Raw genomic sequence first — 19,556 nt, forward strand, 5'->3', positions numbered from 1 at the left:
TACTCACGGTTTATAACTGATGACATCACTACTCACCGTTTTTAGGAAATTAATTTACAAGATATTCATGGCTTTTGTGTATTATAAGAATATATAACCACAGCCCTGCGCAATATGTTTGTGCTCTAAAAATACATGTTGTTATTAGTAATAATAATAATAATATAAGAATACCCATCAAGGAGCAAATGTTTTGCTTTTTGTTCTCTCGTACTTCTCTAACACCTTATTGCCCTTGAATTACCATTAGAACCCCTCCATTCCAGCCTCCCCATTCCAGTCTAACAGCTCTGCACACCAGTAAACTTGTACACAGAGCACTTCTCAAGCCCCTCCTGGGAATTTTTGGCACAGTAAAAACACAAAGCCGGGCCACACCCTCCTCCATGAGGACTGATCCATTCTCTCATAGAGGGGGGATTTTTTTTAGCAATGAATTTCATTTTCTAAAACAAATCATCCAAACTCTTTCCAGGATCCATTCAGGGGATATAGGGTGCAATTATTGAGGCATGTCTTGGATTTCCCCCCCTCATGGTGCTGCTAGATGAGACCACTATTTTTACAGGGCTGTTTTACATGGCTAAGCTGGACTTTGTAGCAGTGAGCAGAGTGATAAACAAGCTGAGTATAAATAGGAAGAGGCGCCTGCTGCAGAATAGAGCAGCCTGCAGAGAACCAGGGGCAGTGTAAGAAATCAATTTCCTTCCTGATTACTATATAGCATAGTGTCCTCCTGCCTAAACTTTATATATATATATATATATATATATATATATATATATATATATATATAAATATATATATATATATTCTTTCCTTTTTCTCTTTCTGAGCATTTCCTATGGAAAAGTAGTTGCTCATCTTCCTGAGCCTGCTAATTAAATCCGTATTGATTTTAAGGAATGTCAGAGCAGGTGGGATATTGATCGACCAGTATCTGATAACTCTCAACTGTGTTTTCAGCTGCAGCTCCTTTAGGGCTCTTACACATGAGCGTTCTGACCTGCGCTCCCCTGCGTTCCGTTTTTTGGCGTTCAGCCGCAGGGGAGCGCAGGAATAGACGCAAGTCATTATTTCAAATGGGGCTGTACTCACTCAGGCGCGTGTAGGCGCCGAACGCAGGTTCAGACGCAACATGCTGCATTTTTCCTGCGTTCGGCGCCTACACGCGCCTGAGTGAGTACAGCCCCATTTCAAATAATGACTTGCGTCTATTCCTGCGCTCCCCTGCGGCCTGAACGCCAAAAAACGGAACGCAGGGGGACGCAGGTCAGAACGCTCATGTGTAAGAGCCCTTACATTGCAAACTATTAGCTGCGCTACCATTACAATATAGGGCTTTAAATAAACCATATATATATATATATATATATATATATATATATATATATATATATATATATATATATATATATATATATATATATATATATATATATATATATATATATAATATTTTATTATATAATTTTATTATAAATAGTTCTTGCCGGTTATATATTTGAATTTTAGATACTGCACCCAGGCAACATAAACCATTTATCGAGAGTGCTGGCTACTTCGGTGGAATATATATATATAGATAGATAGATAGATACTTCCAAGTACCATGTAAATGTTGCCATGGTAGATGTAGCATTTATTGCACTGAACTATACTTTGCTACTTTTTATCAAGCAGAACACAATATTGATTGTAAGTAGCAAATTTTGTTTCTCCTCTGTTCTCAGTGGAGTCTTAAAGATACAAAGATGTTGTAGTGTTGTGTTTTTTTTTCTTTTCTTGTATTATGGTAATTACATACAAGAGATTTCATTGATTTCTGAAATCTGCACAAGGTTAGTATTATTGGCAGCAAACACAATCTACGGCGACATCTTATTCATTTGTGTATGGAACATGCTAAAATTATGATGCAGCATTAGGAGAGAACACTGGTCTGCACACTGACATTGCTTAATAATAATAATCATGTGCCATACGCAGAAGGATCCCAAATTAGTAGCACAAACAGGAACTACATAATGATTCTAACCAATGTACTTGTTTACTCTTTTTAGAGCTGCAGCAATTACAGCACATGCTGTAGTTGTCAATCACTTGCAGCAACTTAGTTGCACAAAATACTGGTAACTGTGCTTTAAAACACAGCAGGAGACTATCTGTGTATCGGGTGTGTTAAAAAAAACATTCCCAGGATCCTTGCTGTTTGGTGTACCGCGGAGATAGTTTCCGTCACTGCTTGTGTTTATGATAGTTGGTTGTTCACCTTTAAATTAACTGTTAGTAGGATGTAGAGAGTGATATTCTGAGACAATTTGCAGTTCGTTTTAATCTTTTTTTATTTGTAGTGTTTACCTTGTTTAGCTTTTTATTATGCAGCTATCTGGTTGCTAGGGTCTACATTACCTTAGCAACCAGGCATTGGTTTAAATGAGAAGCTGGAATATGTATAGGAGAGGGGTGAATAACAAGATGATTAATAAAAAAAAAGTAGCGATAATAAAATTTTAGCCTCACAGAGCAGCGACCTCCATTTGAAAGCTGGAAAAGGTCAAAAGTAGAAGGCAAATAGTTCTAAAACTATAAAAAGATAAATAATGAAGACCAACTGAAAAATTGCTTAGAATTTTTTTTTTTACTTAAAGGTAAAGCACCCCTTTAAGGTTATATGTTTGTGTTTAACCTTTGTAATAAAGGGGTGCTGCAGTACAAATATATGATTTTAGAAGCGTTTGTGTTTATACATATTCTGGTGCATTTTTCTCTAAGGTCTGTGAGATTCTGTAATGGTTTTTATGGTGTCATTTTTATCTCTAAATTACAAATAGTACACTCTGCCATGTAAAATTTCATTCCTGAACCAGCAAGTGTAATTTTTTTTTTTAATTTATAATACTGGTGTGTAGGCAGGATCTCAGGTCATTTTGCCTGGTCATGTGCTTTCAGAAAGAGTCAGCACTTTAGGATGGAATTGCTTTCTGGCAGACTGTTGTTTCTCCTACTCAATGTAACTGAATATGTCACATTGGGACCTGGATTTTACTATTGAGTGTTGTTCTTAAACCTACCAGGGAGCTGTTATCTTGTATTAGGGAGCTGTTATCCGGTTACCTTCCCATTGTTCTGGTGATATCACACCAACTTGCAGTAAAGAGTGACTGAAGTTTATCAGTGCACAAGTCACATGATTGAGTGCAGCTGGGAAACTAACAATATGTCTAGCCCCATGTCAGATTTCAATATTAAATATAAAAAAATCTGTTTGCTCTTTTAAGAAACGGATTTCAGTGCGGAATTTGGCTGGATCAGCACTATTAACTGATGCGTTTTGAGGAAAAAAAAACGTTTTGCCATGACAGTATCCCTTTAAACTGAATTCCACCAGCAAGTTCTTCTTATCTCCAGCCCTACAGTGTAATCAGTTTCACAGTAATGGGATTTATATTGACATTCTTCAGAAAAATAAATAGACATCCCCCATTATCATAAGATAAGGCGTTTCAGAGTTAAGAATTGCTTTCATTAGTGACTGGTAAGGATTGCTTTGTGAAATTCTGGCTAGAGAAATATTTGTCCCATATGTCACCGAGCAATGACATTTACAGGCTGAAGGTATTGGGACACTGAGGGGACTTCATGGATTGATCTCTGCACAAAGCTTCTGTGGAATTTACTGTCTTTACAAAACTGATTGTGCTGGGAAGAGATTTTTAACAGTTTAGCATCTAGATGAGTTCTACTTTTATTTTTATGTGTTTTTTTTCTTGGTGATTTTCTATGTGAAATAACGGTGGCAAATCTGGCATTAGCATGGCGTAAATTACACACACCATGCAATATTTTACACCGTTTTTTTTCGGCTATCTTCATTTAACATAGAATAATAAAAATGCCCCTTTGTTATAGAATGGCTGATTCTAGGTAGTCTTCATTTTTTAATTATTTGCCTTCTTCTGACTCTTCCCAGCTTTCAAATGGGGGTCACCGACCCCATCTAAAAAATGCTCTGTAAGGCTACAAATGTATTGTTATTGCTACTTTTTATTACTTATCTTTCTGTTTAGGCCTCTCCTATTCATATTCCAGACTCCTTTTCAAATAAATGCATGGTTGCTAGGGTAATATGGGCCCTAGCAACCAGATTGCTGACATTGCAAACTGGAGAGCTGCTGAATAAAAAGCTAAATAACTAAAAAAAAAAAACACAACTAATAAAAAAATGAAAACCCATTGCAAATTGTTTAAGAATATCACTCTCTCTCATCATATTAAAATACATTTAAAGTTGAACAACCCCCTTTAACATGAATATGAAACTGTGTTATTTGGAAATATTTCATAATTGTTAAAATACAGTAATAGGTGTATTCCCTGCAGGTATATAAGCTATCTATGTGGTGTAATAATACGAAGCAATATCTTATTATATATTAGAGAAACTATGGCACACCGCTGTATTTCTTTTGTTTGCGTTAATGAAGATACTCATGTTGTTTTTTTTTTTTTTGCACCATAGTCTTCCTTTCGCCATGTGGAAGGGCTTTGCTCTTGCCCTGGCTCTTTGCCTTCTCCCTTGGGGAGGGGCAGAGAGCCAGGGCCATCGATCGCGGTGTAAACAACCGCCAGACTGGAGCATTGGAGACCAGAATCCAATGATTCAATCCGCTGGGAAAGTCACGGTGGTGGCCCTTCTTCAGGCCAGCTGATATCTGTGCCTGCTGCAGGCTTCCAGGTATGTGTTTGTTTACAACACCCTAGAGCCTCATATATATTATTATTCCTTAGAAAAAAGCTGTAAAAAAATATCCTTACAAACCGTGCTTAGTGATGCCATCAGTTATAATTAGTGCCACATTACTCAAGAGTATATTCCAAGTCACCTTGGAGTTCCATGGCCTTAAAGTCTTTGGCATTGTGCCTGTATATGATCAGGAAACTTTTTAGAGAATTACAATACAGGTATGGGATCCTTTATCCAGAAAGCTCTGAATTACGGAAAGGCCATCGCGCATAGACTCCATTTTATCCAAATAATACAAATTTTTTATAAATGTTTTCCTTATTCTTTGTAATAATAAAATGGTACCTTGTACTTGATCCAAACAAAGATATAATTGATCCTTATTGGAAGCATAACCAGTCTATTGGGTTTACATGATTTTCTAGTAGACTTTCGGTATGAAGGTCCAAATTACAGAAAGATCCCTTATCCAGAAAACCCCAGGTCCTGAGCATTCTGAATAATAGGTCCAATACCTGCACAGGTAATGGATCCATTATCCGGAAAGCCCTTATCCAGAAAGCTCTGAATTATGTTTTAAGACAGCTGTAGCAGGGAGCAGAAGTTTCTTGGCATGCCGTGCACTTACCCATTATTTTTGGCAGTTCATGCCCCTTTTGCTAAATCTAAAAAGTGGCATATAATGCACATCACTGTAATGCTTTTAGGGTAGGCACTCAAAGAGCAGATCCTCCAGGCGGTTATAGTTAAAAAGTATTTATTCAAGTACAAGCATGGATTACAGCCTTGTGCGTTTTCGTGTTCTCCCAACCCTTAATCATAGGCTACATTGAAGTACAAGTATAGATTACAGCCTTAGTGTTTTGTGTTCACAACACTTAGGGGCATATTTAGCAAGAGTCAAATTTTTCGAGATTTCTTATTTTGGCGGAATAGGTCCGTTTTCAATCGAATAGGTCCGTATTTGGCCAATTTCGAATCATACGAATCGAAGTAATAGCGCATTCGATCTAATTCGAATCAAAGTTTTTCCCAAAAAAAAGTTTATTTTTCAAAGTCCACCAATTGACTCCATATAGGTTCTAGGAGGTCCTCCATAGGCTAAAACAGCAATTCAGCAGGTTTTAAATGGCGAATGGTTGAAGTAGAATTTTTAAAGAGTACATGAATTTCGGTATTAGAATTTTCAAATTTGAATCGAATTTGGACTATTCCCTAGTCGTACACAAAAAATAGCTCAACATTTTAATTTTTTGAATTCAAAATTTCACCTCGACCTTTGATAAATCTGCCCCTTAATCATAGGCTACTGATGATTATGGGGGTTATTTATTATAAGAAATTCGAATAATTCATAGCTTTCGGACTAAAAAAAAATAAATACAAATTTTTGGAAAAGTACGGAAAATTTGTACTTTTTGGGCAAAGCTCCAAAGTTATCTGATTTTTGGACGACCCAATTTTTTCGGACTTTTTTTAATGAAAATAGAAATACTTAGAAAAATTCGGACCTTCATAAATAAACCCCTAAGTGTTGTTAGAACACGAAATGCGTAATCCATACTTGGACTTCAGTAAATACTTTTTAACGACAACTGCCGGGAGGATCTGCTTCGAGTTCCTACCCTACAAACAATACGGTGATGTCCGCTCCCTCAAGCTGAAGGCTCTGGGCAGAGCACCTGATCTTCCTCATATACGTGGTGAGTCTCTTTAAAGAAACTCTTTTGATGATAGCATATAATGTCTGTGAAAGGGGCCCTACATGTATGAATTCTCCGGGGGCTTAATATTGCCATTCTATATGCGGCCTCCCCTTGCCAGATGCTAAGTTGCTGTGTAGCAGAGAACCGTCTAGCTCCCTAGCAAAGCAATACACTTCATATTCCTTGTGTAATGTAAATTTGATTTTAGACATCACTGTTTGGGTTTCAGGTTGGAGGATCTGCGGTTGAAACTGGAGAAGGAGAAATTGGTGGGTATATCCTATGTTGTGGTCAATCACCAAGGGAGACATTCTCGGGCAAAGTACGACCTGCTGAAGTCGAAAGTCTCCGAGCACATTCCAGTGTATCAGCAGGAGGAAAACCAGCCTGATGTCTGGAGCTTACTGAAGGGAGACAAGGATGATTTTTTCATATATGACAGGTTAGTGTGCGAGTAAGCAGTGGTTTGTTTTAAGCTTGCCAACTAAAATAAGCTTCACTGTGTACTGCATGGGTGTTCTGTCTCTCCATCATTTCAGTTAAGCAGTTGCTAAGGAGGTGGAGCTTTAAAGGGATACTGTCATGGAAAAAAAAATATTCAAAATGCAATTGCACTGAAATCCATTTCTCAAAAGAACAAACAGATTTTTTTATAATTTAATTTTGAAATCTAACATGGGGCTAGACATATTGTCAATTTCCCAGCTGCCCCCATGTCATGTGAATTGTGCTTTGATAAACTTCAGTCACTCTTTACTGCTGTACTGCAAGTTGGAGTGATATCACCCCCCTCCCCCCCAGCAGCCTAACAACAGAACAATGGGAAGCTAACCAGATAGCAGCTCCCTAACACAAGATAACAGCTGCCTGGTAGATCTAAGAACAGCACTCAATAGTAAAATCCAGGTCCCACTGCGACACATTCAGTTACATTGAGTAGGAGAAACAACAGCCTGCCAGAAAGCAGTTCCCTCCTAAAGTGCTGGCTCTTTCTGAAAGCACATGACCAGGCAAAATGACCTGAGATTGCTGCCTACACACCAATATTACAACTTAAAAAAAATACACTTGCTGGTTCAGGAATGAAATTTTATATTTGTAGAGTGAATCATTTGGAGTAAAAACTGTTAATTTAGAAATAAAAATCATGACAGAATCCCTTTAATATATATTCATCCGTGATATTTTTCTTTCACTTACAAGGTTAAATCTTGACTGTATCTTTTACAGCTGCAATACATTGTACTACCTGTAATGGTGGTTATAAAAGATACACATTAATGCCTCTGTTTTTCCTCCTGCTAAAGGTGCGGACGTTTGGTGCAACATCTGGAACTACCGTATTCGCTTTTACATTTCCCTTACGTTGAAGAAGCCGTAAGAATTGCCTATTGTGGAGATAAATGCGGGGAATGCGAACACAAGGTATGTTCGTAAACGTTTTCTACGTGATGACTAAAGTCCTAGTTATGAGTTGTATAGTTTTCACTTTCCCTGAAGAGTAGTCCTTTGTAACTTAAAGGAACAGTTCAGTATGAAAATAAAAACTGGGTAAAATAACAAATGTTTCTAATATAGTTAGTCAAAAATGTAATCAATAAAAGCTGGAGTGAACGGATGACTGAAGTAGCCAATCAATGACTGGAGGCGGGGCCTGGAGTGAGTGGATTTCTGAAGTAACCAATTAGTGACTTGAATAGGGGTCTTATGGGACATAACTGTTCAGTTAGTTTGCTTTTGAATCTGATCTGCATGCTAAGGATACTAACTGAAGGAAAGCAAACTAACTGAACAGTTTTGTCCCATGTGGCCCCCCTTCAAGTGGCTGGCTAAGATGTTAGAGAGCTGCAAAGCAGGAAGTAGTGTTCTGGCTATTACTTTACACATCTGTTACATTTTTGGCTAACTAACAATGTTAGGCTGTGCAAAATAAAAAACATTTCTATTTACCCAGTATTTTTACACTCAACTGTTCCTTTAAGTAGTGCCTCCTGATCTCCCCCAGCAGGAATGCTCCCCCCCCCATGGAGGCTGTTGACAAAACAAGTATTAAATGGTTTGGTTAATATTCCTTATAGATTCCAGATGCCGATGTTTGCAAGAAACCAGAAGAGCAGCCGGAGCAAGAGAAACCAGTTGAAGAGAAGGTGGAGAGACCAAGACCTCACAGGAATCACCATAGACATCACCGCCCTAAGCACAGCGGGCACAGACACCGACATCATAACAATGAAGGTGGCCAAGCGGCCGAAGTTGACGCCTTCCAAACTAACAATAGGGCTGGCAGTCATAATGGGCAGGGTCAAAGTGTTGTACCACAGAGTGAGGTTGTATTTGTCCCACAAAGGGAGGCAGACGTTCCAGTATTAGCTCTACAGCCTTGAAAAAAGGCTAAAAGCTGAAAGAAACAGTATTTGTGAGAATGGAGGGAGGATGCAGGGAAAGCATTTAACAGCTGATGCTGACACTGACGACAGCTCTCATTTGAAATAGCACAAAATGAAGTGGCTTGACGCTGCCAGGAGGCTCTGCCGGCTTCCTGACAGTGACAAGAGCTGCTGTCGGACAGTCTCTCTGAATCCTGACAGTGACGTCTGTCTGCCGCTGCTTGACACTCACATAGCACAGGCCTTCCAGAGCTAGACACTGAGTCAGAGACCAATGCCCCCTGAGCCTGACCCCAGGAGGCAGAAAACTGACAATGAAAGGAACTCTGACGATTCCTAATGTAAACTGTTAGGAAGTTAGAATTCAGTGCCCTAGGTGTGCATTACATAAATTAAGACTACGTTTTAGTTGTTGTCCAGCTCATTTTTTTTTTTTACTAAGTAGTTTACTGCCACAAGGTGTCAATTTACAGCTCACAGGTGTAGTGCAGTAACATTTGGAGACCACAAGTTGGATATGCTCATTATTTAAAAAAAAAAAATGGATAAAGTGCATATTAACCCTAGACATCCAAGTAAGATCACTGCAGAAATAAACAAAGAGCATTCCATTAAATACATACATGTTCTTAAAGGGCATGGCAGCCCCAAGTAACATTTTATACGAGAAGCCTACTTCTACAGAAGCCAAAAAGTGCTAAAGGTTTTCTCAGCAAGGCACCATTCTCTCGCAGCACTGCCATTCTCTTAAAATCTTAAAAAAAAATCAGCAAGCTGTACGAGTTCACTTTCCCACAATTCCACATTCTGCAGAAAGACCAAGGGGTATATTTTATTGGCACAGACCTCTAGAGTGAAATTCCTCCACTATCCATTCATTTGTATGGGATTTTTAAAAAGAGTATTTTTCATTGGGTGAAAGTTCATTCTTTGATAAATACACCTTTCAATATCCTGTAGAAATGAATGGATAGTGGAGGAATTTCACTCTAGAGGATTGTGGCGATCTCTAACTTCACTCTGTGATAAATATACCCCTAAGACTGCGAGCCTGCGCACTGAACCCCGGCTAAAGCTTGCTCATGCACTGAAGTAATTGTGTGATGTCACCGAATCAAATATGGCGGCCGTAATTTGAGGAAGTGCTCAGCTTCTGATTTCCAATAAAGTAAGAGCTTTTGTGAAAAAAAACCATAGCAATTCAGATGGGTAACAACTAATTGGTGCGGGCGTGTTTAGGGGGCTTGCCTTGTCCTTTAAGACCACTGCAGTAACCACTACACTCCAGCAATCAAAAGAGAAGTCATAGACCCCATAGCAACCAATCACAATTTACCTTTCATCAGCTTTATTGCAGCTATGTAATCAGAGCTAACTGCTGATTGGTTGATGAGTAACTCTCATCACTTTTGTGACTCCCTTGTGGCAGAAAAACGGCTAGTAGAAATGGGCTGCTAATCCATCAGACTGTAATGCACATTTCTCCTAACATCATTATTTAACTGTTTAACTGCCGAGGAGTGGAGCGATTGATTGCTGAGCAATGAGTTGCTGATACCTGGGCATTAAATAGTTAAAGCAGGCCTGACCAACAGAGCTTTTTTTAACATCCATGGCTCGTGAGAATGCAGCGTACGGTGCCTCTCTTGTTCATCACTTGATTCGCTGCTTGCGTTCATGACGGCAGAAGCAGAAACTAGAAAATAGGGGCCTCTGTCTGAGTCCGGCAAACAGAAACTGGTGAATAGCGGGAGAAGTTTTTTTTTTCTATTGCAAAATAATCGTTTCTATCGTTGAGAACACAAGATAGCGTTAGAACAACTTAGACTGAATAGTGTGTTCTCTGGTGACTTAATATGGGAATACGGGGCTCCAGTTATTGACAGTCTTAACTCCCGGTTGCTGGAAGCTGAGTTTGTCAATAGCTGGAGCTCCACTGTTAAAGGAACAGTAACACCAAAAAATTAAAGTGTTTTAAAGGAATGACAATATAATGTACTGTTGTCCTGCATTGGTAAACTGGTGTGTTTGCTTCAGAAACACTACTATAGTTTATATAAACAAACTGCTGTGTAGCCATCGGGGCAGCCATTCAAGCACAGGATACACAGTAGATAACAGATAAGTTCTGAAGAATCCCATTGTATACTACAGAGCTTATCTGTTATCTGCTGTGTATCCTGTGCCATTTCTCCTTTTTAGGCTTTGAATGGCTGCCCCCATGGCTACACAGCAGCTTGTTTATATAAACTATAGTAGAGTTTCTGAAGCAAACATATCAGTTTTACCAGTGCATGGCAACAGTATATTATTTTGTCATTCCTTTAAAACACTTCCATTTTTTGATGTTAGTGTTCCTTTAAGTCATCTCATTCCTGCCCAAGATCGCAGGTGCTTCGCTTTTGTTATTAACTTGTTTTACATTTGTAATTAATTCAGTTCTGATATTACTGTTGATTCCTTGTGTGTGTGTGTATGAACCTTTTGTAGTGCTTTTAGAGAAGTATTTGGAAGTTCTTTGATGATGGGCTGCATTGTTAGTAAATGCCATAATCAATGATGGTTTCTAGGGAAACAAACTCCTATATAACCTGAATAAACCTGTATGGCATTGCTACGTAGCATCAGTGCAGTATGGAAAGTCAAGTGAGAGGGTATATTTCTAAACAATAAAATTCTATGAAAATGAATAGTCTGCTTGTCTTTATATTAATGTGACTAATCGTATTTCTGTCCAGTAGGAGGCATGTGGGATAGTTCTTGTTCTCACCTGACCTGCAACTGTTATTTGTATGATCAGTGTTGGACTGTGATACTTGGAGCCCACCAGAAAACACAAAAGCGCACCCACTGTGCCCCCTTCCCCCACTATGTATATGGAACAGTGCAAAATAAAGGCCTGGATCAAAGTGAAGTTTAGATTTTAGGCAACTTCCCTTTTGGTACTTTCATTAACAATGGTTACCCCTATATGTGAGTTTGATCACTGCAGGAAATCCCAGGCATGCCAGTAAGATCAGTAAAAAATGATAATGCCATGTTAACCCTAGACATACCAATAAGATCACTGCATTAACATGTCTCTAAGACCACTGCAAAAAAATGGATGAGCATATTATCCCCAGGTATGTTCGTAAGATCATTGCAGAAACAGACAATAAGCACACCCGTAACCCCAAACAAAAATGAAGGTAGGTAGGGCAACTAGAAAGGACCAACCATGCCGGCTACAAGAGAAATGACTGACTGTGGGAGCAGCATGGAGAGAAATGCATAGTAAGTCGTTTCAGCAGTAGTAGTAGAATTAGCTGGTAGTTTAGGAAGTTAGTGGCGGGCAGGTACATACAGTCCATGGAGGTAGATCATGCACTGCTGCTTGCACACAAACCCCCCCAGGCAAATTTGCTCACAGGTCAGATGGAAAGCAAACAAATCAAATGTTTTGAATGCTAGGAGTCCAACAGAAAAGCAAAAATCGAGTCACTGGCCAATTGTGCAAAACCTTTCTGTATCAGATGCCAGTGCTTTGTCTGCTCTCTCACGTCTTTCCCTACTTGGGGGCAGACTCCCTAAAGGGTGAAGTGACTAACGCCAACATTTCTTAACTTCACCGATTTCCTAAAGGGCGCAAGCGTCACTTCGCTAGCGAAGGAGATAGACACTAGGGTTGTCGAAGGGACATGACTCCTCAAATTCACTAAGATGTGGATTTTACCGAACGTTACCTCATTCGCCAGACTTGCCTTCGCCAGCTCAGACCAGGTGAAGTGCAATAGAGTGCATAGGACTACCTCAATTTTTAGTGCAAAAAAGTCACAAAAAACGCTGGTGTCTTTATCTTTTTTCTGAGTGATAGCCTACAAAGGTCCGTAAATTATTTTTTGGGTAACTGGGTTCCCCCTCCATTTTCTAACATATGGAACATAAAATATACAGTGGGCTCATGTGTAGGGCATTATAACAACTCTTATTTTATTTATTAAGGTTTGTAATGTAATGTTTTTGCTGCAACATATACGTCCATGTAACTTCATCATTTCCCGCCGTATGCAAATTAGGTAATGCTAGTGCATCTTTGCTTTGATTGGGAAAATTCGCCAGCGTTCCCTGCCCTGGATGCAACTTCGCACTTTAGGGAATTGGTGTTGTCCTAGTGAATTTACGCCTGGCGAAGTGATGCGATGGGGAAATTTCACCAGTTAGGGAATTTGCCCCTATGTCTCCGTCACTGAAGCACTCTGCGGTGATGTGTGCCCAGGCTCCTCTGACTGCAGCCACCATTGCTTGTACAAGAAATGAACATGTGCGTTTGAGTTGCGGGGGACCAAAGAACAACTGACTGTAGCTGGCAAGCTGTTTGACAGTGGGGTCCCACCAGGTTTTTCCAATTTTTTGCTGGGTCAGTTTGACCCCATATTTGAACATCATTTTAATTTGAATCAACTCTGGCCTCAATAGCAGCTTCATTGGTTGCTTTATTGTTTGACCCATTATTTGGAAAATGTGTGACAGCACTGGTTTGTTATATAGGAACATATTTATTTTGCCTGAATATAAACCAGAATAGAGCAATAATTTAGCACTTTTGCTTCAAACAGCCTTGCCTATATTTGGCAGCACTGTATTCATGGGGGGGGGCAGGCTGGGGTTGTATGTGGCTGTGCTCTTGGATGCACCTTTGCTCACCCTAGTGCCAATGAGCACAATACCATGTTGGGCCTGTACTTACTACTTGCTTTAAGTGTTCCTAGTTTAGCAAAAAATTGCACCAGATTCCAAAGTAATCTTCTTGTTATATTTGATGGTTGAATTCAGAGCCTCTTTCATTTATTGTCCTATACAGTACATTATTTAACTTACTACTTGATTTCTAGGGCCCATAGAAGCAGTTTAAATGCCAAACTCAGATGAACAACAATATAATCCACAAATAGAAATCCACACAATTATAAACTACCTCCCAATTGTATATTCCAGCCAAAGACAGATTGTGGCAAGGCCACAAAACCTGGGCCTAGGTTGGGCATTCCGCTCAGCCACCTATTTATGAGCACTGGAGACGCACGGGAGATTTGCAAATTTCCCACACGTCTCCAGTGCTGTGCCAACATGCAGGAAGGGGAGGTAGACCGGGACAGAGGGCGGAGCACGGCCACAAGCAGAGCCTTCCTCTGGGCACCCGGTATGTAAATCCAGGCCTGATTCCGGCATGACAGTCCTGATCTGCAGACCTAAAATGGGGCATTGGACCTAAAATGTGGAATTGGAATGAATTATGGGAGTGGTTAAGTGAAACTGGGCGTGGCTGGGAGAGCTTGTTGACTTGGCCTAAAATGTCCTGATTGGGAATGTTGAGTTATTTGAAACCAGATTGTCTAAGAATTCCAAAACATACATCAAAATAAAAGTATTTGGTAATGCAACCATTCAACAGACCTATAATATGTATTTTAAAGAAGAAAACGCAGCCGTAATATTATTAAACAGGCAAACATATTAAAGCGATACTGACACGTCCCTATAAAAATCATAGAAATGTTTCAGTACCAAGAAGTTGCTGCACCCGGAATATTTTCCCTGAAAGCCGCCCCCCCAGCCCCGCAAATCTTTGCACAGCTGACCCACTCACACTACTAACGGATCTTCTGCCTTGCTTCCGTGACGCTGGGCTGGGGCGAATCCTTTGTTAGGCTGAAGTCCTGTTTTCATTCGTAGTTAGCCTATGGAAGGATCGCTCCACCCCCAGCCCAGCGTCACTGAAACTACACCGAAGGTCCTTTTGCAGTGTCGGAGGGTCAGGTCAAAGCAGGTTCGTGGGGCTGGGGGCGGCATTGAGGGGGACTTTCAGGGAAAATATTTGGGTGCAGCAATTACTTGATACTGACACGTTCCTATGATTTTTATAGAAACGTGTCCAGTGGTGTAACTAGATATTACTGGGCCCCACAGCAAATTATTTTTCAGGCCCCCAAAATTTTTAGCAATTGACTTGTTTTACCAATATTTATTGAAACTGTAAATGAATTAGGGCCTCGTGGGGCCCCTATACCTCCTGGGCCCCCCTGCAGGCGCAGGGTCTGCTTCCTCTATAGTTACGCCCCTGAACGTCAGTATCGCTTTTACTTGCTTTGTTGCATCTGACTTTAAAGCCGACGTCGCTTCAAGCGAGAATCACTTCCACTGCTGGTTTGTTGCTCCAAATCCTTGATTTTGCTCCGCAGGGATTCAATTACTTTGTTTTTCTCCTCTTGCAAATGCTGGAGTTTCTATGGGAAAACAAGAAGCAGTAAGGGCATGATCTCACCCAAGCAAATATTTCAGCTTTGTGCTTGTGATTTTTTTTTTTTAACAGTTATCACATCACATTGCTTAAAATACAAAAAAAATAAAAAGGGGGTACAGGAGGGAAAAGGGGGTACAGGAGGGAAAGGGGGGTACAGGAGGGAAAAAGGGGGATAAGAGGGGGATCAACAGGAACAACATTAAGATTCAGGCATTATGATTGAGAATCAGGTTCTCTACTTCTACAATATCTGGTAAGTAGCGACTGGGAAGTTAATTTGACTTGTTAATTTGGGGGATCTGCTGGAGTTCATACCGATATTGGGGGTGTTAAGAGGGGGTGTGCATCTTCCTTCTGCCATAACTTGTTTCGTACATGTAGCGCTATGACGAGTCGAGGGTCTTTTTCATGTGCTAGCCATTGAGGCCAGATTTTGTTGTATGCTTCCATAAACACTTTTAGAAAATGGGTTAGTTTCTCATTGGTTGCGATGTGTATTATTTTTGCTTTCAGAGTAGCAAGAGGCAGTGAGGTTTTTTTCCAGTGACTTTGTATTATCAGTCTGGCTGCCATTATTATATGTTGGCTCAGCCTGTGCGCTGTGTTGGAGAACTTGTTGGGGTTTCTCCCTAATAATACTGTGAATGGGTCTTTGGGAAGGTCAGTGTCGAGCACTCTTGAGAGGAGATTGGTTACTGAGTCCCAAAAGTCTGATACCACTTCACAGGACCACCATATATGTTTAATTTTTCCTGCATCCGGGCATCCTCTAAAACAATGTGGATCGCTAGTTGGGTATATTTTATGAAGTCTAGCTGGTACCAGGTATGTTCTGTGTAGTACCTTTATAGAGGTTTCCCAGATTGAGATGCAGGTGCTGCCTTTGTTGGCAGTCAGGCTGCAGAGTGACCACTGTTTTGTAGTAAGTGTTGCTTCCAGGTCTGTTTCCCATTTTTGCATATAGAGGAGTTTTGCGTTATTTTGAATGGGTTGGTTCAGTATTTTGTATATTAAGATAATAAGACCAGGTGCAAGTGGAGATTGCATGCAAAACATTTCAAAACTGGATGCTAGTGATAGCTTTATGTTCACATTGTTCAGCTTGCTGGTTTACATAATGTTATATTTGAGCAGCTCAGTAGATTTCTTCTTGAGGAGGCTGGTATTTTTCCTGGAGTTGGGTGAGAGACATGTGCTTGTGATTTTTCAGCAAACTATGCTCATATGAAGTGGGTTAACTTTGCTCGGAAGAAATGTTAAGAGACATTTAAACTGAAATAATTGCATATTTGAGTGAGCTTTGAAACATGACATGCTTATGGAGGAGTAGTTTGGCTTTAAGCCTTAGCTATTTATACAATGTAATAATATATATGATAAGAGAACATCATGAGTGTGAATACTTCCATGCATCCTTTTATTTGTCCCACATTTCTTCTTCTTTCTGGCCTCTGTGGTTTTGTAGGTTAAAGGGAAAGTTTTACCATCATGAATTTTGCCGTGAATCCTTAGGTCTCCTAGTTTCAATCTATACCTCAAGTTTTATAACTCCTGTGGGTAAAAGATCTGTGGTTGGACTTAAAATCATATTTTATCAATTTCTCTTTCCCTTGCAAAATACAATCTATATCACAATGCCTCCTACTAAAAAAAGCATTGAATGTAATGTAATGATTTAGAACATCCACATTTTGAATCCTGGGAAGCCAGACCTCTAGGAGGGCTTCATGGTTTATGACTATTTCATTGTTTGCTGAAAGTGGAAGGTCTGGTTTTTATCAGTAATCTTTTTTGTGTAATATGGGGAAGAAAATATGATTTGACAGACAAATATAATACAGCCTATACATAGTTGGATATAGTTTGCCTCCTGCCTTATTTCAATGTGGTTATCTCAAGATCATCCCCTATGGAAGGAGAGGCTTCTGCCTTTACTTTGCTTTACTCATGGCTCCAATGGCTCGCAGTGTAGATGCCTTTTTTTGTCTTTTCCCATTGTCTTAAAGGTCTATTTACTAACATTCTGATTTTTTTTCAAAAAATTCAAGTTCAAATATTTTTGTAAATCTCTAAAAATTCATTAAGATTCATTAAGTGTAAAAACCACAAAAAACTCTAATACGAAACTTCTTCAGTCAAGATAACGTATAACTCACATGGACCGACGCTATTCCTATTGGACATTTTTTTTTAGCAATTCAGACTTTTAGAGCTTTTTGTATTTTTCTTTTGCTAGTAATTGTCGGAAAAACTAACATTTTTAGAGGTATTCGTATTTTTTTCTGCACTTTTTTCTGTTTGTACTTTTTATATCTGCAACTTTCATGGCATTCTAGATTTTAGAGAAATAGAGTTTAATCTTGATTTCAAAAAGCTCAAAAACCACTAAAATTCAACCTTTATTATGAGTATCTTAGTCTTCCAATTATTAAAGGTGCATTTCTGGTTCTGCCTAATTTGTTAGTATTCTGCACAGTTTACCATATACCTTTTACAAAGGAGACAAAATTCTAGAAAATACTCGTATCAGAGGGACAAAACGATCCCTCTGATACGAGGCTACACAAGCCCAAGTTCCTTGGGAAACCTAAAACGGGTACCTTTCCTTGCCTTGGTTGTAACTGTTGCTCGTCGATTATAAAAGGCAACACAATAAACCACTCCACAAAAGGGTATGAGATTAAAATAAAAACATATGCCACTTGTAATACCACCCATGTTGTGTATTTGCTTAAATGCCCATGTGGTTTGGGTTATGTGGGACAAACAAAAAAGGGAAATTAAAATCCGCATCCAAGAACATAGGGGCAATATTAGAAACTACAAGATGAATACACAGACAGATACACCAGTATCGAGGCATTTTGTAGAATGTAAGCATAACTCTATGCAATTGAAATGGTGCATCTTAGACGAAGCCTTACCATTTAGGAGAGGGGGAAATAGGCTAAAAAAAACTATTGCAACTCGAGGGAAAATGGATTAAGAAGCTGAATACCCTCACCCCTGATGGAATAAATGACTCTTGGAGCCTAAAACCCTATCTTGGATGCTAACTACATGTTTTTCATTATTTCATTATTACAGGACCTGTTACTAGAAAATACCAGCAACCTAGTCGTATGTAAGGGTAAGACTATTCGAATACTTATTAGCTGGTTTTTGTCCTCTAAGTAGAGCAACTAGACGCTGCAAACGGTGTTAGGGTCGGTTTAACTTAAATGTAATTTTAATTTTAAAATAACTTTAATGAAAAAATTGCTATTCAGCTATCTCTTTAAAAATTATACTATTATACAGTCTGCTTCTTAAATGTTTCTTAAAATGTTTCGTTAAGCCAAGGTAGGCATCTAGCTGTGCAGTACTGAGGCGTCATATCAGTGAATTACTTTATTTCTTTCTAGGATGGGAATTGGCGATATGGCAATGGACTTGGATATGCCATGAAATAAGAACTGGTTAATGTTCACAGAACCTTTTTTTGATTCTTGACATGCTCTTTATGTCATAACGCAGAGACACTTGGGTGGTCTTTTATGCTATTTTTATGCCATGTTATACCATTTTTTATGTTCACTTTTTATGCTGATATTATTCGCTTGTATAGAAGTCTTATATTGAATTTTCATAAGCACTGTTGGATGCACTTTAACTGTGACACTGAATTTTGAACTTTCACCTTGAAGCAAAGGGGTGGGATTCAAACAGGATATGATTAAAAGGTCACTTTGTTTCCATTTATTGTTACACTTGATAAAGGGCGTGTGTGGCCCGAAACATGTTGTGTTTGTAGTTACAAATAAACCACATTGTAGCAGGTATTCTGCTGTTTGGATTGCTCTCCTCACTCATCTGATTTAATTGTTCATGTTAAAGACGTGCGGTGAAGTCTTTGAGGAAAGAAGCACCAATCTACTTTAAAGTTGGCAGTGCGCTGAAGTAATTCAAAGAAAAGTTGTTAAATACATATCATTGGTTGGGGCATCTAAACACAGAATGACTATTTAACAATATATAAACCCAACTCATCCACATTTTATAAGTAAAATGTAACTAGTAACTTATCAATTATATTGGAAACATACCGTTCTGTAGATATTCTTTGATAATGTGCCAGAGTCTGGATGAAAAAGGGAATTTTTATTTTGGATTTTTGTCAATTTGGCAGCAAACTGGAAAAAAATAAAAGAAGAACACATGCGTTACAAAAGGAATAGGTGCTAATTCATAAAGGACAAAGCAATATATTGGTCATAAAATATTTGCCCATTCATAAAGGACAATAATAATACACCAGATAAAAAATAGGTTCATAACTAATTTGCTACTTTGCCTAAATGGTACATTAAAACAAAACTATTGAAAAAAAACATTATTCAGTAACCAAATTTGTGTTTGGTTTTCGATAAGTTTAATTAGACTACAGTTTGAAC

At 39.0% G+C, this 19,556-nt stretch overlaps 2 protein-coding genes across 3 annotated transcripts in view; one reads left to right on the top strand and one right to left on the bottom strand.

The window, feature by feature from the left end:
* Window positions 1-658: 658 nt before the first annotated feature.
* Window positions 659-11,530, top strand: selenop1.L (selenoprotein P1 L homeolog). The gene is given in 5 exon segments (NM_001199896.2): window positions 659-689; window positions 4,523-4,738; window positions 6,683-6,895; window positions 7,761-7,878; window positions 8,532-11,530. Coding segments are annotated over 4 exon segments (1,188 nt in total). The 5' UTR covers window positions 659-689; window positions 4,523-4,535; the 3' UTR covers window positions 9,186-11,530.
* Window positions 11,531-14,869: 3,339 nt separating this feature from the next.
* Window positions 14,870-19,556, bottom strand: part of LOC108695808 (coiled-coil domain-containing protein 152-like) — a 38,521-nt gene continuing 33,834 nt past the window's right edge. For both annotated transcript variants that reach the window (XM_041569478.1, XM_041569473.1), the window contains 2 exons: window positions 19,209-19,295; window positions 14,870-15,106 (listed from right to left, as the gene is read on the bottom strand). In XM_041569478.1, the coding sequence (XP_041425412.1) occupies window positions 14,984-15,106; window positions 19,209-19,295 (210 nt within the window). In that variant the 3' untranslated portion in view covers window positions 14,870-14,983. The remainder of the gene's footprint in view (window positions 15,107-19,208; window positions 19,296-19,556) is intronic.

The sequence above is a fragment of the Xenopus laevis genome, chromosome 1L (genome assembly GCF_017654675.1).
Source record: "Xenopus laevis strain J_2021 chromosome 1L, Xenopus_laevis_v10.1, whole genome shotgun sequence".
NCBI lineage: Eukaryota > Metazoa > Chordata > Amphibia > Anura > Pipidae > Xenopus > Xenopus laevis.